Source organism: Gopherus evgoodei, chromosome 9, assembly GCF_007399415.2.
Source record: "Gopherus evgoodei ecotype Sinaloan lineage chromosome 9, rGopEvg1_v1.p, whole genome shotgun sequence".
Taxonomy (NCBI): domain Eukaryota; kingdom Metazoa; phylum Chordata; order Testudines; family Testudinidae; genus Gopherus; species Gopherus evgoodei.
Window position 1 is genome coordinate 55,552,445 of NC_044330.1, and position 13,497 is coordinate 55,565,941.

Sequence of the window (13,497 nt, forward strand, 5' to 3'; positions counted from 1 at the left end):
CGACAACACTGGTACACCATGTTGCTGGACCTCTCGATAGCCGACCCAATCTCCCTGCCTCTTCATCAAGATCTTATAACTCAGGACCACGGCAGACTTCACCACCCAGACCTGCAATCCCTTCATCTCACAGCGTGGCTCCTGTATGGTTAACCCAATCGGAATTACGCTGCTCTACCCCAGTGCAAGAAGTACTCCTGGGTAGCAGAAAACCTTCCACTCGGTCTACATACTTGGCCAAGTGGAAGCAATTTTCCTGCTGGTGTCAAACACTGAATGCCACACCCACGGAGGTTCCCATCCCCACTATACTGGACTACCTCTGGTATCTTAAACAGCAAGGCCTCGCTAGCTCATCATTGCGAGTACACTTGGCGGCTATTTCTACTTTCCACCCAGGAGAAGGTAGTCACTCTGTCTTCTCCCACCCTATGGTTTCAAGGTTCCTCAAGGGTTTGGAGCATTTATACTCCCTAGTACGCCGCCCCGCCCCTTCCTGGGACTTCAACCTGGTCCTGACGAGGCTTACGTTTCCTTCATTCGAGCCATTGGCAACATGCTCACTCCTATATCTGTCATAGAAAACAGCCTTCCTTGTAGCCATCACGTCTGCTAGAAGAGTCTCTGAGCTTCGAGCTCTGATGGTGGACCCACCGTATACGGTGTTCTACAAAGACAAGGTGCAGTTGTGTCCACATCCAGTGTTCCTCCCCAAAATAGTATCGGCCTTCCATCTCAATCAAGACATATTCCTCCTGGTCTTCTTTCCCAAACCGCATGCATCTCGTCAGGAGCAGCAGTTACATTCCCTCAACGTCCGTAGGGCGCTCGCCTTTTATATTGACCGGATGAAGCCCTTCCGCAAAACGCCCCAACTCTTCATTGCAGTGGCAGACTGGATGGAAGGTCTACCCATCTCTTCTCAGAGGATTTCATCCTGGGTAACGGCGTGCATCCGTACTTGCTATGATCTAGCTCATGTTTCTCAAGGACATATTACCGCACATTCTACAAGGACTCAGGCCTCGTCGGCCACCTTCTTACCTCGAGTACCTATCCAGGACATATGTCGAGCAGCTACTTGGTCTTCAGTACACACCTTTGCTTCCCATTATGCCCTGGTGCAACAATCCAGAAATGATTCAGCCTTTGGCTCAGCAGTTTCGCATTCTGCAGTATCTCACTCTGTCCTCACCACCTAGGTAAGGCTTGGGATTCACCTAATTGGAATCGATATGAGCAAGCACTCAAAGAAGAAAAGACGGTTACTCACCTTTGTAACTGTTGTTCTTCGAGATGTGTTGCTCATATCCATTCCAAACCCGCCCTCCTTCCCCACTGTCGGAGTAGCCGGCAAGAAGGAACTGAGGAGCGGACGGGTTGGCAGGGATATATATTCGGTGCCATAGCGGCGCCATGCCAGGGGGTGCCCAGCCGACCCACCGAGTGTTGCTAGAGTAAAAATCTTTCGACGAACGTGCATGTGGCGCACGCACACCTAATTGGAATGGATATGAGCAACACATCTCGAAGAACAACAGTTACAAAGGTGAGTAACCGTCTTTTCATAGAGGATAAGTTCATTATTAGCCAAGGTGGTCAGGGATGCAACCCCATGCCCTAGGTGTCCCTAAATAGCTGACTGCTAGAAGCCGAGACTGGATATTGAGGTGGATCACTTGATAAAGTTTTGTTCTGTTCATTCTCTTTGAAGCATCTGGCACCATCTAATGTCAGAAGAGAGGATACTGGGCTTTGGGGACCATTGGTCTGACCTAGTATGGCCATTCCTATGTTCTTATAAAGTAAAGCAAGTCATTAAGGAAGATAAATAACACTCTCTAGAGAAAAGACATGATTTCTTTGCATTGATCTCTACCAGAGGATATTGAAAAGAGTAGGTGTCTCCTCAGGTACTATTAGTGTGAGATGTCAAAAGAGGAGGAGCTGAAGTAACTTTAGAATGAAGCAGCTGAAATGTTAACAAATATGTACAATCTTGACCTTGATATAATCTATTATAATGGAGGGTAGCACATGTTGCAGTATCTTTAGAGAGGCATAAAAGGTGATCCTCGTAGTGCCTCACTTAATTACCAAGATAATTGGTTGACACAAGAATTAAAAATAGAATTATAAAACAAAACATGAAGTCACTTGTTTGCAACTCCATAGTTAGTGTTCAGTTCTAAAGTGGATTTAATTCCTGATTTTTCTCTAAAAGTAGGTTTTCAACCTGTGAGAAGTTTAGGTTTTTGTTCTTTGAATTGAGGTGCAAAAAATCAAGTCACTTCTGAAAATTTAGGTCGATGTGTTCAGTTCTGGTCACTATATCTCAAAAAGGATAAAACAGAAATAGATGGAGTTCAGCGGCATGTGACATGATATTAAAGGCATTGAATATCTCCCATATGAAGAGAGATTGAAAAGATTGGGACTGCTTCTGTTAGAGCAGAGATGAATAAGAGACTGTGTGACAGAGATATGCTCAGTAATAAATGGTGTAGAGAAGATAAAGCAAGAATTTTTACTTACCCTTCCTCATAAGAACAAGAGAATATTCAATTAAATTGAAAGGCAAATTTAAAATTGATAAAAGGAAATTTAAACAAAGCATAGTTAGTTTGTGGCTCTCATTTCCACAAGATGTCAAGTTTAGCAGGATTTGCAGAAGGATTAGACACGTAGGTGGATTATCAGAATATCCACAGTTAGAGGATTTTAAAAAAGTTTGGAAGGGAAACAAACTCTCATGTTGAAGAGTGTAAATTACCCTGCAAATGAAGAAACTTTGGCTCTGTAAGTAGGTTATTCCATAACCGCCTGCTTCAGGCTTTCTTGCACTTTTTCTGAAGCATCTGATACAGACAATGGCCAGAGGCAGAATACCCATTAGATGGAACCTTTGTTTCATCAGATATGAGAAATCCTAAATTACTATCCTGTAAAATCGGTCTGCAAGGAAACAAGAAGGGAATTGGGAAAGTTGGTTGTTACAGGGACAGATAAAGTTGTTTGAGTATTTTAACTGGACATTTCATCATTTTAAAACAATTGGTTTTATTTTATGTCTGAGACTTCTGGCTTTCTATTGCTCATCTTTTCATAGCCAAAAATAATTTTGAAATTGCTTTATCCTGAAGTTAACTGATATGTATTTAGTGGTAATGGCAGCATATCAGTGTCATGATCTGGGAAAATATTAGGCTTTAAACGTTGGTAACAAATGATCAAGCTAATCTGTGAAGTCCTATATATACAATATTTTTAAAAGATGCAATAACACAACTGTAAATAGTATATATTTTGCAGAACTAAATGCTCTTATTGTCTTTTAATCAGCATTGATGATGCACTTCAGGTCAAGATTACAGACAATGCGCTATCTCGAGACCTATTCCCCATGGACTATCATTGTCTGGGAGATAATGAAAACAGGCCAGTGCGGTGGATGGCTCTTGAAAGCTTGGTTAACAATGAATTTTCCAGTGCTAGTGATGTGGTAAGTTATATTTACATTTTCTAAAACAATATATAGTTATATGGATTTCTTCCTTCTAAACATTTTTTTTCACACAATTTATTCATGAAAAAAGGAGTTGAATTGACAGTGCTGAAGACTGAAGTCCTTTGTGCATAACATATATATCCAGAACCAACACCAGATTTACACTGGCGCCAGGCCCATGGCCGAAAGGGGCCCTGGCCCGCTCTTCTCCACCCTCTCCTGTGGGGTCAGAGAAGCTTGATGCTGCCGTCAGCAGCCTGTCTCCTCCCCTGCCTCTTTCCCCAGCGTGCTATGTTCCCTCTCCCATTCCCTGCTGTGTATCAGCTGCTTGCCGGCAGGAGAAGGGAACCTCAGCACACTCGCAGCTTCTGAGAGGAGGAGGAGGAGGAGAAAAGGCAGGGGTGAGGCCTTGGGGAAGGGGCTGAAATTGGAGCGTACCCCCTCCAGTCCCCTGCGTGAGCACTCCCATGACCCCAGCCCACACCTCCCAGCCACCCGCCCACCCTGACTGCTGCACCCGCCACACACCCCCTCACATGCCCCGAGCCCCCTGCCCTGAGCCCCACACCCCCCTACACACACACAGCCCCCTACACCCCCTCACACACTTCCAGCCCCGTCCTAACCGCTGCACTCCCCTCACACCTCCCCAGCACTGACCCCTGCATTCTCCCCCTTGCACCTCCCCAGCCCCTGACATGAAACCTGCCCCCCCCCCCCACATCTCCACCCCCACTCTGAGAACCAAACAGGAGCTGCCCCACGTAAGCACTCCACACTCCAACCTCCTGCCTCAACCCTGAGCCCCCTCTGTCACCCTAGCTCCTGGCCAGACCCTGCACCCAAACATTTTTTGACAATATTTGGGAAGATCATTAAGTAGTCTGTCAAGACCCTCCGTGATTTTCAAGTGGTCTGTGGAAAAATAAGTTAGACAACAAGAACAATCAAGATACCTCACTTTATTTTCATTTACTCGCTATTACTTATAGGAGGAGGATGAAGAGAAAAAGAATGAAAAACATGGGCAGGGGGAAATAAGAAAGAATGTTCTTTTTCTTGGCTGAATCCCAAGGAGGAGCCCCAAAAATGAAGCTGAGCACAGGGCTACTGGGCCCCACTAACTCGAAATCCATCACTGGCTGTCACGTCACCTGGGCTGGGGATACTGTCAGGGCCAGTGTAACAACTAGGCGACCGCCTAGGGTGCCAAGATTTGGGGGTGCCCAAACGCAGTGCCCAAAAAATTTTTTTACACTACAGTGGAGTCACAGCCCACATCGGGGTTAGCTTCTAAAGTCACCGCATAAGAGGAAAATTGTGTATAGTGAAAACTACCATAAAGTACAGTATACACTAGAACATGGGTCCTCAACCTACAGCACACATGCCAAAGGCAGCACAACACGCAAGCTGTTTTTTTAATGGCAGGCTGCAGGTCCCAGCTGCCGCTGAGCCTGCTGCCTACCTGGGGTTCAGTTCACTTAGCCAGCAGCGAGCTGAGCAGGGCCAGCAGTGGGCTGGCTCCTGCCAGCTGGGGTCCCAGCCGCCAGCCTTGCTCAGCTCACTGACGATCTGGGGTTCTGGCTGCCAGCCCCTTGCCAGCCAGGGTCTCAGCTGCTGGCCCCGCTCAGCCTCCTGCCGGCCTGGGTGAACGCAGGGCCGACTCCAGGCACCAGTCCAGCAAGCAGCTGCTTGGGGTGGCCAACGGTAAGGGGTGGCATGTCCGGGTCTTCAGCAGCAATTCGGCGGCAGGTCCCTCACTCCCTATCGGAGCAAAGGACCAGCCACCGAATTGCTGCCGAAGACTGAAGTGGCAGCAGTAGAGCTGCAGATCATGATCGCGGCTTTTGGTTTTTCTACCCCCTCTTCTTTCTTTCTGCTGCTTGGGGCGGCAAAAACCCTGGAGCTGGCCCAGTGTGAATGGCAGGAGGCTGAGCGGAGTCGCCGGCTGGGACCCCGGCTGGTAGCTGAGTGAATGGAACCCCAGACGGAAAGCAGGCTCAGCGGTGGCTGGGACCCGCAGCCTGCCAGAAAAAAAAGAAAAAAAAAATCAGCTTGCGTGCCACTTTTAGGTTGAAGATCCCTGTTCTAGTGCATACTGTAGTTTATGGTAATTTTCACTATACGCAATTTTCTTCTTACGCTCTGACCTTGGAACCTAACCCCCGCGTAAGATGTGACTCCACTGTATTCATTTTTGAAAGTTTATAATAAGCAATGCTCCGGGGGGGGCAAGGTGGAAGTTTTGCCTAGGGTGCAAAATATCCTTGCACCGGCACTGGATACTGTCAGCTGATACCCACAGTCTCCAACCTACCTGGGCTGTACAGCAGACATGGCCCTGCCCACTGGCTTCTCTCCACTCCCTCGTCCACCCACCATTTACCCTAACCCTTAAGGCTTAGGCCTCTTACTTTTAAAAATGATTGCTTGCTCCTTTCCCCGCCTCTGGCTTTTCTGGCAGCCCTGTTGCCAGGTATCCAGTTTTAGACTGGAAAACAGGACCTGAGTGTCCGGTTAGCAGTGCTGACTGGAAACTATGGTATGCAGCCCTAACATAGAGGGATCACCTCTTGAACGACAGGATTGTTCACTCCTTTCCCATTGTGGTTTGGCACCTCTGAAATTGTCAGCAAGGGTATCAAGTGTAGTAGTGTGTTTGACGCAGACACTTGTCCCCTAAAGTAGAGGAGGGAACACATTCTGTATATGCCACTAAACAATTATGAAATGTTACTGACATGTAGTCACTGCTACCCTTTAATAGCCTGGCTTCTATCTAGAGACCTACGGATGAGCAGAGGACTTACTGGTTAAATCCTGAAACTTTCTAAACAGTTAACCCAATTTCAAGAACTGGCATTTTCATGTTTTCTGTGTTTTCTGTGAATCTAAGATGTACTGTCCCTTCCAACCCTGATTGTAGTGTCCAGTGGTAATTGTGACACTGCTCTTCTTGGGTTGTCTTCTCAGAATGGAAGTGTGTGACTGAGCTACAACAGAATAATTTGGCGTACTTTTCAGTACTGCTCCTGTGTGCTGAGAGTGGTTTCCTGAGCAAATTACCCTTATGGCCTTCAGCTTGTTATACAGCTGTTTATAATCTTAATGGTTCAGAATTTATATACTGTACAAACCCTTACATTTTGCATTCCCACTTCCTTGAGACACATTACTTGTAAATTTAATGCACAGGGCATTTAATGTGTAATATATTAGTATTCTTTTTACACTAAGCATCTTCAATACATTCATTATATAGAGCAAGCTATTAAATTGTTGCCCTTATCCCCCAACACAACTGTCCAGTCTGTAAATCATTGACATATAGACCATACCATGCATTTAAAAAAATTCTCCTTTCCAGTGTGAGATCACATTGCTCTTTTCCGTCTACCCTAAGTTTCTTATTGAAGGCCCTGTTCTGAGAAGTGAAAAGAAGCTCTTGTCCAATACTAATTACCATTCACTCCTGTTGGTATCAGTGGTTGCCGTGTGCTGATCAGCTTGCAGGATAAATGCCTTACACCTTTTCCTTCATTAAGACTTTCAACAACCAGAGATTGGAAATTGGAAAACTGTTTTCAACAATCAATAGTAAGAGTGACTGTGGAGAATCTTGGTTAAGGTTGTGCAGTAGTTTGAGCGCTAGCCAGTGATAAACAACACAGCCATGTGGTCTGGTTTTCCTGCCCTAGGGTAATTTCCATTTAATGATGTTACCTTTACAATTTTGATGCAGTGAGGTGTTGTGCATTTTTTGAAACCTCATGTTCTATTTTAGAAGTCTTTTCAAATTTTCTAACTCTGTGTGTACATAACTCATATTCCACTGAAGTTTCCTGTTCTCTTGCATGTTGCCATAGTTCCTATGTTAGTAATCAAGACTTTGAAAAAGGGTCAGCTTTACCTCAGAGTTATTTCTGTATTAGCATAAAAAGTTCTAGGTATTTCCTGTTCTTCTAAAGTCTTGTTGTTTTGTAAATTGAGTAGATTATTATCTGAAATAGCCTGCATTAGCTGGATTTGCTATATTCAGTGGAATCAGTACAATGTATCCATTTCATCTCCAATATTAAACCTTCACTAGTGTGAACATGTCCTGTGAAGATCTGACTAGAGGTAAAATGTTCAAGTGTAAGTGACTTTAGCATCTGTGTCCTAAACTTACAATGGGACATGGGCACTTAAATCGCTTAAGCACTCTTGAAATTTTACCCCGGACCAGTGAAGTGCTCTTGGTTAGGAGATACCATGAGCCATGATGAACATAAAATAGTGCATGTCTTGCCACTTTTGTGTCACAGATGTGTAGATGTGTGTCGTTTCTAATATAAAAAATAGAAGCTGCATGGTTTATACACACCCCTAGCCACTTGAACACTGTACTTATCAGCTCCATTTCTTCTGTTGAGCCCCTTCCCTGGAACTCCCCAGTCTACAAACACTCGTTTTTATCACTGCTGAAAAATAACACGGTAGCTAATGAATTTCCTGGCATTGACAGAATTAGAGGCTTATTCTCAGGGGGTGTGAAGAATAATTATAACGGCGCCTTCTCGGCTGAAGTCTGTCCAACAAAGTCTGTCAATAGAGCAAGGGGGTCAGAATGTAGTAGGATCTCTCTTAGAGATCCTACAGATTTAAATGTGCCCCTTTAACATGCAATACATAAATGTTTTGCATTATACAGAATAAATGCAGCTACCTTTTAACATATCGTAGACCATGTTGTTAATAAATTGATAGTACCATAGCTAACTACTAGAATACTGTAATGTGCCCAAATTAACATTCCTTCATCATTTTAGGAACATGAAAAGAAAGGCCTATCCACCCTAACTAACTTCCGTCTTAACGTTTACCTTAGTCCTATTTCACAGATCTATACCCTTCTGTCAGCTCCTCCAAAAACAAATGTTAGGTATCAACTGCATGTAATACATTTATGCATAGTGGTGTCTGTTGTGCACATTTAGGTTTTGTCTGCACTGAGAAAAAGGAATCAGTGCTTTAACAGTTTAAATATGGTTCAGACACATTATGCTGAACCCGCTTTACCTGTTTTTCTTTCATATGGCTTAGCTGATTTTTTTAAATGGTTCCAACAAGTTTTTTTTCCCATCCACAGCAGTCAGCCAAAGTGTTGGAAAAAAAATAATTGTTCGACAGGAGCCATGTTTTTATGCTGTTTTCTTTCCAGGATAGATGGGGCCTTTTTCCTTCTTTGTGAATTTTCTGAGACAATATAGTTATAAAATGGGAAACAACTACATTGTCACTATATAAAGTAGTTTTACTTGAATTATCTGTTTATCCAGTTTCCTAAATTTTAGTTTGCTGCTTATTTCAAAACTCTCACCAATGTCCATTGACAATCAACCCTTTTGTATTTTTTAAAAACCTGTGTTTACATCCCTGAGCAGTTTTTTGGGCTAATGGGCTCAAGCTGCAGAACTATTTCATTGCTGTTTAGACTTCTGGGCTAAGGCTGGAGCCCTGGGCACTAGGACTCTGTGAGGTGGGAGGATCCCAGAGCTCAGGCTCCAGGCTCAGCCCAGAAGTCTGCATGGCGGTGAAACAGCCCCATGAGCCCCGGATGCTGAAGGCTGAGTTGTGTGAACCCCTGAGAGAGAGACAACCTGGTTAGAGAAAATTGAGGCAGGAAGTGCCTGCAGTGCCGTATGGTCAGAAGGGGGCACTTCGGGGCTGGCATGCCCTGTGATACATCCGCTGAACAAAATACAAAGTTAGTAACTAACTCACCAAACCTGTTATGGGGATTGATTTGCACAGTGTTGTGAAGATCTGAAGTCCTGTGTAAATGTAATTTTATTACATTCTCTACAAAGTAAACTGTACTGTACATTGTTATTTAAACTTAGTGTTTTTAAGGGTTGTGTAATCTTCAGATCAAACACTTTATAGAAAAGCAGCATTTTATTATTCTATATGCATTTTGTGATTTTATTTGTGTGTGTTTAAAAGCTTCATGCTGTCAGAGCTTTCTGTTACTGTTGGAAGTTAGATCCAGTTCTTGTTTCGAAGGTTGTTATTCCCATTTAAATGTTCAGTGATGCAAATGAGAAAAGTCACTTTCCTATCTTGGGAGAAAAATTATAGCAGCACCGCATTTAACATGAAAGGACAGGAGTTGCCACATTTATAAAGCTCTTTTATCTTCCTTATCAAAAATATGAGGATCACACATTAAGTTTAAATAGTTGTTTAGTGTGCATGACTAATCTTGTGAGAGAACTGAAGCTGACAGAGGCCCCAAGCTCTACTGTACTGCTAACTTGCTGCTGTATAAAACACTTTTTTTTTCTAGTGGGCATTTGGAGTAACACTGTGGGAGCTGATGACTTTGGGGCAGACTCCGTATGTGGATATTGACCCTTTTGAGATGGCTGCATATCTAAAGGATGGATACAGAATAGCTCAGCCAATCAACTGCCCTGATGAACTGTAAGTGTGGACTTATTATGAGGGGGGAGGAAGAGTGGTTTTTAGTCTACTTTTCAGGAAACCTTTTTTAAATTCAGAGCAAGCAGCGAATGCTACTTCTATAGACAGAGGAAGTCTCAATTCAGTCATCCTGACCTGGTTGTGTTAAATGTTCATGTAAATGATGCATTGTTGTTTTTTTTTAAAGGTCATACTCAGAAATTTTTCAAGGAAATAAGTAAAGGGAATTAGTATTTTTCTTCCATTCTACCTTCCTTTTCTCAGCCTGTCTTCCCAAAATTCCCTTTCTCTGTACGCGCCTACAGAAATTCTTTAAGTAGTGTTTTCAAAACATTTTAAGTGCCACTGTCAGATTATCCTAATATTGCTACTGGACTGCCTTTGACTTGTCTGTCTCTTGCCAAACCAGATCAGCACTTCCAGTAGTAGTACTTTTGCTGGTCACTCCTGATATGCTACTTCTGAAAAAACAATTTGGCACATTGCCATGAGATAAAAAAAAATTGATGGTCAAAGGGAAAAAAGAAACTTGCTTGTGATTGGATCTCTTTACTCAAGTTCTTGACACTTGTGTGTGTCATGATTAGCTGTCGTCTTCTGATGTCTCCCCTTTGTTTTTGTCTTCAGGTTTGCTGTGATGGCCTGTTGTTGGGCCCTAGATCCTGAGGAAAGACCCAAATTCCAGCAGCTAGTGCAATGTCTAACGGAATTCCATGCAGCTCTGGGAGCCTATGTCTGAAGCTTCAGACATGGATTTCATACACTACTGGGGAAGGGACAGTGCATACACGTCCAGCGCCATGCATCACTTGGACCTATTCACGCACTGCGTGTATAAAGCAACGCCAATGGGAGAAAGCACTTCTTCCGAAACACTGTGCCTTAGAATGCTTTTGTAGCCTGACTTTTTTGTAAGACCTCTTGATGTTGAGTATTTTCTAGATATCACTTTTGCTAAGTTAAATTGAGACAGTTTTATTTGCCACCTGGTTTTCTAAAATATAGTGATAGTGAACTTGAACACAAGAGTTGGATGGACTTTTGCACTGTTACAACAGACACAAAGTTGTTTTTTTAATGGTTATTTTAGAGCTGGTAGGGAAAGGGAGAAATTATGCAAACAACATTGCAGAGACTTTTCCGATTTAGAAACTGAAATTTTCTGACCGGCTCTAGTGCTTGATCTTGTATGTATCTGGAATAGCTTTTTAGTATCAACTGCTTTTCTTTTGAGACGATGGCACAAAAACATTGGGTCCATAAGTGGCATCTTATTTTTTAACTCATTCTTCATCAACAGTTCTTGGAAAAGCTGGTCTTCAAGATGCAATATCACCTTTCTAAGACAATAAGCAATTATGTAAAAGAGATTCCAGTTTACCTCATACAGAGTGGTAAGGATTGGACTGAATGGAGCCTGTTCTTGCAAATGAAAGGTTAACATGATTTAAGATAGTTCAAAATGCTAAGTAGAGGCCTTCAGAGAAGCATCAAAATAGCCCTTATTTGGGTGCCTTTCACCTCAGATTTCTACATTGCAGTTTCTCTTGCTGAAAAGGTACTGGTTGTTTTTAGGGTTTTTATGGCCTGAAATGGGCTTAAATACATAAATATATATTTGTAAAGACACACACTTGCAGAGTAAAGAATGTTTTTCTTTTATAATGATTGTGGAAATTTAATCCCTAACATTGGCTAATGTATCAAGCTTGCAGGTTCAGAAATATATCTTTATTAGGACCAGTTTAAGTAGTTATGTAGCCCACTGTGAAGGCATTAGATTGCACCTCCCTTAACTGCAAAGCCCAAAGATTCAACGTGTATTGTTATCTTACCCACCCCCATCTGCCCCAGACTTCTATGCCATCTCTCCGGGGGAGGGGATGGGAATGTTCCATCATGTCTGTGAGCTGTAAGTAACATTCAGAGTATAGGTCTGGCTTGTAGGGAAATGGAGGATGGAGGTTTCCATTGATTCACCTTGAGGCTAAGAGGAGAATTTTCACTTTTTCATGAGATTTCAAGCTGCCTCCATTAAAGCTCTCAGGCAGTATGGAGCAGCCTATACTTCAGATCATATGGCACATAAGCACAACCAGCAAGCATCCCACACTAGTTTCACTCAATCTTTAGGATGAGAGCCCCATACCCTGAAGCTCCCTGCAGCTGTGTGGCCATTGCTGTCAGAACAGGCCCTGTACCTGATGGTTATTGACACCAAGGTTTAGAAATCTGACTTACAAGGACAAGACATTAGACTTGGCTATGATATGTGCAAATTAAAAATTAGAGCAGCCTTTCTCAAACTTCAGAAATCTGAGCCCCCTTTCAGGAAAATAAAACCAGTCTCTCCCCAACCACATTAAGGCAGTATCTGGGAAGAGTTTGTGATGCCACTGTATGTGTACGCCTTTCCTCCCCGAGTTGTGCCTTCATACTTTCTATAGCACGTACCTTGTAATTTGGGAAACACAGAACTAGAAAATTTTAAGTTCCTCAAATAGAAAAGCTGTCTTTATCCTTACATGGAGAGGTCCTCAACCTGTGATCGGAGAAACAAGTCATGTTTCATTCCAAACAACTTTTCCTGATCATTGTCATGAGCTATAATAATAAATGCTGGCACACCCACTGAGCATTCTGTCCAAGAGATGCTGTAAAAGGTGTGTTGGTTTGAATTGGTTGGAACGCATTTCATACGACTGATTTTGCAGTCATATATTTAAGTGCTGGGGGGTAGCTTTAAAAACCTTGCCATCCAGACACTTTTGGCGCTTTCAATATCTGAGATTTTTTTAAAAAATCAATATTTGTTTTATGCTGACTCACTTGGTAAGATTATCCAGGGCTGGGCCATTTTTCTACAGATTTCTTTATGAAGAGTTCCACAAAGACACTGCTGTTGTAATGCTCATTTGAGATTATTAAGGAGAGAAAACAGCATTATTTGAAAATGGTATACTACTTAGAGTATTGTTTAAAAACAACACATTCTAACTTCACTTTCTGCAGTCGTCATTGCTGAGGAATCATTTTATGGATCACTGTCTTGAAACAGATTCTAGCACAGACCACGTTTCTGGATTCTCATAATATATTTAAGAAAATTACTTCATTGAGTGCACTGCTCTGATCATGTACTTCTTGGTGTGCCTCTCTGTGTACACAAAATCCATTCACCTGCAGCAATTAGACATTTAATTGGGTGAGAGCCATCAACTCTGGGAAATCTATAAAAATAAAATAATACTTGGAGATATACCTATCTCCTAGAACTGGAAGGGACCTTGAAAGGTCATTGAGTCCAGCCTCCTGCCTTCACTAGCAGGACCAAGTACTGATTTTTGCCCCAGATCCCTAAGTGGCCTCCTCAAGGATTGAACACTCAACCCTGGGTTTAGCAGGCCAATGTGCAAACCACTGAGCTATCCCTCCCCCCTCTCTGATGTCATTCTAAAAAATAAAAGAAATCTGGCTGCACAAGTGAAGTAAACCTTTAAAAAGGAACTAGAGTTAAT

The 13,497-nt window shown here is 42.9% G+C and overlaps 1 protein-coding gene across 2 annotated transcripts in view; it reads left to right on the top strand.

The window, feature by feature from the left end:
- Positions 1 to 13,215, top strand: part of RYK (receptor like tyrosine kinase) — a 156,494-nt gene extending 143,279 nt beyond the window's left edge. For both annotated transcript variants that reach the window (XM_030574891.1, XM_030574892.1), the window contains exons 13-15: positions 3,343 to 3,502; positions 9,843 to 9,979; positions 10,607 to 13,215. In XM_030574891.1, coding sequence (XP_030430751.1) covers positions 3,343 to 3,502; positions 9,843 to 9,979; positions 10,607 to 10,718 — 409 coding nt within the window. In that variant the 3' untranslated portion in view covers positions 10,719 to 13,215. The remainder of the gene's footprint in view (positions 1 to 3,342; positions 3,503 to 9,842; positions 9,980 to 10,606) is intronic.
- Positions 13,216 to 13,497: the final 282 nt, after the last annotated feature.